The sequence below is a fragment of the Podospora anserina genome, chromosome 2 (genome assembly GCF_000226545.1).
Source record: "Podospora anserina S mat+ genomic DNA chromosome 2, supercontig 2".
Lineage (NCBI taxonomy): Eukaryota > Fungi > Ascomycota > Sordariomycetes > Sordariales > Podosporaceae > Podospora > Podospora anserina.
In genome coordinates, this window is record NW_001914858.1 from 939,385 (window position 1) to 946,695 (window position 7,311).

Below are 7,311 nucleotides of genomic sequence, written 5' to 3' on the forward strand. Positions count from 1 at the left end.
ACATCTGTTAGGTAATAACAAGACACACTGTGCTGTTTCCGGCTCGTGGCCCAACAACAACCCAACAAGAGCAAGTAACAAGTATCTTACACTTATTACCGTAGGAATCCGCTGTCATCGCCTCCCGCCAAGGGCCTGTTCAGACAGCTGGGTTTGTAGCCGTGTTTCCGTAGATTGGGTTCCCTGCTCGAGGTTCATGGTCCAAGGATGCTGTTGCTGGTGCCCGGTCCTGGTCCCTGGAGCGCTTACCGCGAGGAAGGTACAATGTACTTGCAGCTTGGATGACACAATTTTCACTCCATCAGAAGGGAACAGTCACCGTCTATTTCCCATTTCCCCATACAAGTTTTTGCAGCTCCTGCTTTTGCTTCTCCTGCTTTGCTCCCTTGCCCTGACCGTGCCATGGCTTCTGCGCCGTCACTCGAACTAATAATTTCCGGGCATTGCCTTCTGGAACGCAGCAACAAAAGAGCCAACGCCCACCCACTCCAGCTCACCCACATCCCCCACCCTACCACAGGTCCACGGCCTTGAAATAAAGTTTTGGCTGCGCGCCCTCGAACTCGACAGACGGACACAAATCAAACTCTCCAAAACCTGAAACCACCTTTAGGTTAACCTCAACTTCCAGTTTGCTCACCATACGACATCTAACCACGCCGGTACACGAGCACACACCCACTGCCAACTGCCTACCTTATACTGCCTGTCCTGCCGCAGCAGACCTCGAGCCATTGTTCTGCTGTTACCCGCGTCCTCGACTGATCAGCCATTCCCGACGACCACCTTGGCCTGCTCCTGGGCTGAGAGCTGCAGTACCTCCAGGACAAAGTGTCGGGCAATTTTTGTGTGGTTTTTTGGTCTCACCTCCTTTTCTCGACGCTGCACGCGCGCCACAAGCGAAACCGCATACCTCACCCAGCAATAGCGCTGCTCGGCTGGTCTGGCGCATTCGCCAAGCTACGCACGGAATTCACTCCTAGTCTCTCCCCCAAGTTCCCAACTCTGCCCAGCACTTACGGACCCGCAATCCCACCAGGAGACGAGCACGGGAAGTGGGCGCTGCTATAGGGTTGCTGAGGAGGACCTGTGTCTGCTGCAGTGCGGTCGGCATTCATCTTTTTGGACTGCTGCTGCTTGTAATAATCTGTGTTTGAAGCAGGTCTTGTCTGTGTGGACCACCAAGGTTCCCCCCCCCCCCCTCCAAAGCTGCGACTCTCCAGGAAACGTCCCAATAGAGACACTTGCATACGACTGCCACCTCGCCAACCCGGGCTTCACAACGCAAGACAGGCTCTCGCACACACGGGCCACTCCCGCCCCATCCACCCCCCAAGAAGCACTCGACCTGGGTCATACATGCTGTGTGTAGGTACCTAGGTCTTGTTCCCCGTACCTGGTACCCACAGATACCGCAGGTACATCACTTACAGCGACCACTCACGACTGGTTCGGGTGCGCCTCGCTGCTCTTTGCTGATTGCGCGTGGGACTGGATCTTCCATCGCCTTGCATCTTCTCACACCCATACAACCACTCAGTCCTGGGCCCCTGGCCGTCCATTCCCTTATACTTCAAGAACGACACCCCCCTCCCCGGAGTCGACTGGTCCGTATATCTATATCTTCCCCGCATTTCTAGCCATTGGCATCAACACACATCACAAGCACCATACCCTCGAAGAAAGATGCGACCAAAGGCTTCCCATTTCAGATAGTCCTCCAAGATCTTTCCTTGCCTGTACCGTGGCCCTCTTCGTCTCCACGTCCACGCCTTTGGGTCGGCAAAGCGGCTGCTCCCTTTCCTAGTGCCTGTCTATTTCCCGGGGTCTTTTCTATCCTGCAACAATCGTCGAAATCATGTCCGTCTCTACCGATTCACCGCGTCCATTACTGCCCTCCACCTCTTCTCCCATGACTCCCGATCTCCTCCAGAGCAGGCGTTCTTCACGCCCCAGCCAGGTCCGGACGGACCTGGTCCCTCCATCACATGCCCAGCTCGTCGTTATACCACCATCAGCAGTCAGCAACTCGTCCGCCTCCACCATGTGGCCAAGCTCGCAACATGGCTCGCCAACCCAGTCTATGGAGGCTGTTGCCAGTCTCACGACGGCCAGCTCCCTACAGGGCTCACCAGACTCGCTGGAGCCGGGGCAGGAAAAGGGGCTTGAGCTCGTCACCCCTTTGCAGCTTCCGGAGGCCATTGTCTCGAAGCAGCCCGACCAGACTACCACCACATTGTCTCGAAGAACCAGCAACACCTCACTCGGCAGCACCCTGAAGAGCCCCCTTGGAAGCACAACGGCCATGGCTGAGGCTAGCAAGTCGATGAGCCTGATCCGTCGAACCTCGAGCTCGCTTCGTAATAGGGCCAATGGCCTGTTCCCTCGAAGGGGTTCCTCAACCCATCCAAGGAGCCGGGATGGGAGCGTTGGTCCCGGTGTCATGCGAAGGAGGGGCAGTATGAGCAATCCCGGTACCCCCTATGACAATATCAGTCCCTTCGAGACTGATTCAGATGATGATGTGGTACTCGTGGGCGTCGATGAAGTATTTGGCGGTGATGGGGCCATCCGAGAACCAAGCCCTCTTGCTTCAACACCATTGGCCGCGAGTTTTGGCTCCGTTCCGCTCTCCCTCCGCCAAGGGACACCACTGACGAAAATCACCAAAAAGAACAACCGAAAGCGTATCGTTCTGACTCTAGACCCCGATTCGGCCAAAATCTGGTGGGATCGGACCAAGGCATCCAAGTGTGTCTATGTCGACGACATCAAGGAGATTCGCATGGCGGGAGACATTGGACAGTACTTGCTCGATGCGAAACTCGAAGAAAAGGACAGGCCCAGGTTCTTCTCCTTGATGTATGCGGTTCCAGGGAAGCCAGGGGTAACAAAGTGGCTACACCTCATCACCGACACAGACAAGGCCTTCTACGACTGGACCCAGACACTTGGAGCCTTCTCCCAGTACCGGCAAGATTTTGCGGCCAGCCTTATGGCTTTCAATGACGATGCTGTTCGTGTTTATTGGGACCGGGAGATGGAAAAGCGGTTCGGTGCGGTGCGTTTCAAGGAGGCCGAACAAATCGAATTTGCCGATGTTGAACGTGTGTGCCGAAACCTGCACATTCATGCGTCGACCGACTCACTGCGGAAAATCTTCAACACTATCAAGGGCAAGCCCCTGTCGTACTCCCAGAGCAGCAACCCTGGCCTCAACTTTGATGAATTTCTTGAATTTGTACGAATGATGAAGGCGCGAGAAGACATCCGCCGCGTATATCAAGAACACACCGCGAGTCAGGAGAGTGGTATGACCAAGCCCGAGTTCTTGCAGTTCTTGCGACTAGTGCAGTGTGAGAATGTCGACGAGGACTTGGCAACTTGGGAGGCCACATTCGCTCGCTTTGCGCGCAGGGGCAAAGCGAAGGATGCCGAGTCTCAGGGTGATGCAGGTCTTATCATGTCAGAGGCCGCGTTTGCCAGTTATCTTTCATCTTCTTCCAATGCCGTCATTCCCAAAGCACCACAAAAGTACGACCTGAACAGACCAATCAACGAGTACTACATTTCCAGCTCCCACAACACCTACTTGCTCGGTCGTCAAGTAGCAGGCACCTCTAGCGTAGAGGGCTACATCTCTGCACTGATGGGAGGTTGCCGATGTGTCGAGGTCGATTGCTGGGATGGTGCTGATGATCAGCCCGTCGTCTCGCATGGTCATACGATGACCACGCGCATCTCCTTTCTCGAGGTCATCAAGACCATCAACAAGTACGCCTTTGTCAAGTCTCGGTTTCCTCTCTGGATCTCCCTGGAGGTGCGGTGCAGCCAAGCGACGCAGGTCAACATGGCCAAGATCATGATCGAGATCTTTGGTGACAAGCTGGTGCAAAAGCCTCTCGAGTCCTTCACTGATCGCCTCCCAACCCCGTCAGATTTACTGGAGCGTATCCTCATCAAGGTCAAGAAGCCGCAACAGCCCGACCCCGTCGAGCGGGTTGGTCGTAGACGCGGCAACAGCATGCCTTCGCCTTTCCAACGCCCACTGCCAGACAACGGACCGGTCCCATCCAGTCCCCTCCTGAGTCCCACAGCGATGGCCCGCACCAACCGCATCAACACCATTACCGAGGGCAAGGTTCACGACACGCCCAGCAGCAGCCCCAGCGAGTGCGACAGCGAGAGCGAAAAGGATTCGGCAAGAAAGGTGGTCAACAGTAAGATCAGCCCGGTGCTCGGCGCGCTCGGAGTTTACTGTGTCGGTATCCAATTCGACGGCTTCGACACTCAAGAGGCCAAGTCGTTCAACCACATCTTCTCGTTCAAAGAGAAGACGTTTGCGGAGAAGAACCAACCTGGCCCATCGAAGCAGGCGCTCTACCGCCATAATATGCGGCACTTGATGCGGGTTTATCCTAATGGTGGGCGCATCACATCCAGCAACTTCGACCCACTGATCTACTGGAAGCGCGGAGTGCAGATGGCAGCGCTCAACTGGCAGACATTTGACCTCGGCATGCAGCTAAACCAGGCCATGTTTGCTGGCGGAACAGACCAGTCAGGTTATGTTCTGAAGCCATTAGAGGGGCGTCAGATCCAGCTCATGCCCAACTTGACCGCTGATGAATGCGTGGGCAAACGGCCGCGCAAGAGGGTTTCCTTTGATATTGATGTTATTTCAGCCCAGCAGTTGATGAGGCCGCTCAATCTCGGAGAGAAACGGACGTTGGATCCCTACGTCGAGGTTGAAGTCTTCCTTGCCGACGACAAGAGAAACAAGAACAATGCCGTCTCCAACGTTACCGTCGAAGAGTCGAAGCGCACCTACCGCTCCAAGTTTGTTCGCGACAATGGCTTCAATCCCGAGTTCAACATGTCGTGCTCGTTCGACCTCACCACCAAATACCCGGACTTGATCTTTGTGAGGTTCAAGGTCAAGCAGGCCGAATCCAAGGGTTACAATGACAAATCCCCTCCTCTGGCAACCTACACTGCCAAGCTTTCCAACCTCAAGCAAGGCTACCGCACAATCCCACTCCTGAACAAGGAAGGCGAACAATTCCTGTTCTCCACTCTCTTCGTCAAGATCCGCAAGGGTCCCGTGGAGGTGTTCATGGCTGATTATCAGGAAGAGGTACCCAAGAACGGGAACAGACTCAAGAATATTGGCAGGAACGTCTTCAACCAATCCAACACGAGCCCCAAGTCAAGCATGGACAGCGGCCGTTCCTGAGAGCCTTGCACACCCCCTACAGCAACAAAAAAAAAGCTGGACTTTCCACTTCCCCCTTGTATCAATAACAGATTTGAACGGGTTTTCCTTCTGGCACAGCCATCTGAGCCGCTGTTTTCATCATTTTTCCACACATTTCTGTTTTCTGTTCAGGTTGAATCTATTATGAAATACCCGGTGGCTCATATCATGTATCATGGATAAACAGTGTTGGGGTTGGAGAGGTAGCTGTCTTGACAGCATTGTGTTTTATTTTTCTTCAACTTCTTTTTTCATGTGTGCTCTTCCCCCTGGAGGAGGAATGGTCTAACATGTGAGCACTTTTGGGTCAAGGGAGGGATCATCAATTCACAGGAGCAGGGGTTTGCACGGGACTGGGGGGAGGGAAATATTTGCATGTATGTTTTGTGTATAAACAATACCCGTTTGACACAAACAAAATATTTGATGAATGTCCTGGAGACGCATGGGTTACAAAATGGGACTGGGGGTTTTATTCAGATTTATTGTTTTTCTCTTTTTCTTTTGTTTTTTTCTTTTGATACCAAGCATGATACCAAAGCATATTTTGGAAGATAGGGAAATTGGGAAAGGGAAGGAGGAGGCATATGTGACAAACATGATTTTGAACTTTGGCGGCGCAAAAACCTTTTGAGGAACGGGGGTTGGTTTGGGTGGGTGGGTGGCTAGCTTAGGTGGTGTTTGTGGTTTTTTTTTTACATTACATAGAGGAAATTCAAAGAGAAGATGAAAGCCAAGAGATGAACAAACATATTTGGACGGAGGTTTTTTTTTTTTTTTTTTTTTTTGGTGATAGTGGTTGCTATTTTGCTTTGCGGGATTTCGTCTGGGAGTGTAACCTTGAGTGGGCTTGGGTTGTTATAAGGGTGTTGTGTGCTACGCAGCTGGAACAGAAGAGGTAGCAGGGGTTTTTGGATTCATGATTATGACCGAGGGGAAGGGATATGGCATGGTTTCCATAAGGGCAAGGGGGTGTGTGTAATCTCTGGGAATTGTGAAATCATTTTCCTTCTAGCTGCTAGTCAGCGCACGAACTTCATTCATTCTTTTTTTTTTCTCCCTGTTTCTTACAAGTTCTCATCAGCATTCTCAAAAGATTCATAGGGACATACATTTTGAGGAAGGTCATAATTATCAGGGCATGGATGGGACAAACAAACCATGAAAAGAAGGGTTTACAAACATTGGGGTTGACCATTTGTGTGTATGTGTGTTGTGGGAGAGAGGCAAACTTGATATTTCATGGGTTCATACTACATTGGGGTACTACATCACAAGGATTAGGGAAGGAGGCTGTTTGTTTGGGGGAAGTCAGCTGCATAGCATAAGCATCATTATATACTCGGTGAGCGGCTCACGCTGCTGCTGTTACTCTACGATACCTACACCCATTCTAATCCGCTGTGAACATGCACCCCCCGACCCAACACACCTTTTATTCAATATGCTCGTAGATGTTTTCTGTGATATTGTGGTAGGAGGAAATCCTCCGGGGGCGGGGGGGTGGGGAGGGCAAGCCATGATGAAACTGAGATGCCTTCAGGTAACTTGGAAATATACCTCTCTACCTTACCTCTGGGATCCACAAAACTCAACTACTACACTCGACTCTCTGCCAAAACCCATTTGTAGCATTTGCCCCCCAGAATAATCTCAGTAGGTGCCTGGCCCATTGTCGCGAGTCAATGACAATTGGAAGGTATGCGGTGATGATCAACTTCCATTGTCATCGACTCTCACACAGCCCGCCGTATCCCACCCTATCTAACTAGGGTACCCAACATTTGCGGTATACACCACGAGCCAAACCACACAAAAAGCCATGTTCAGTCATCAACTGTAGTACTCATATAGCAGCCGCGAAAAATAAGGGAGCACGACATCAAAGCTACAACTCCCTACCAAAGTCATTGACATCACCACTCTACATTCTCACTCCCTGATACCTACAGCCGCGAAGAATCCGGACCTGACCCCGGCACGCCGGAAAATCACGGGTAAAGTAACATCCCTGACAGGGACAGGCAGCAAGGTGTGATCAGCTTTGACCGGGT

General features: G+C 52.1%; 1 protein-coding gene across 1 annotated transcript; it reads left to right on the forward strand.

Annotated features, from left to right (window-relative positions):
• Nucleotides 1-1,858: 1,858 nt before the first annotated feature.
• PODANS_2_2390 (uncharacterized protein) lies at nucleotides 1,859-5,236 on the forward strand (the record flags this gene model as incomplete). The annotated part of the gene is made up of 1 exon (XM_001910950.1): nucleotides 1,859-5,236. The coding sequence occupies one exon, from the start codon at nucleotides 1,859-1,861 to the stop codon at nucleotides 5,234-5,236; it is 3,378 nt and encodes a 1,125-aa protein (XP_001910985.1).
• Between the last annotated feature and the right edge of the window lie 2,075 nt (nucleotides 5,237-7,311).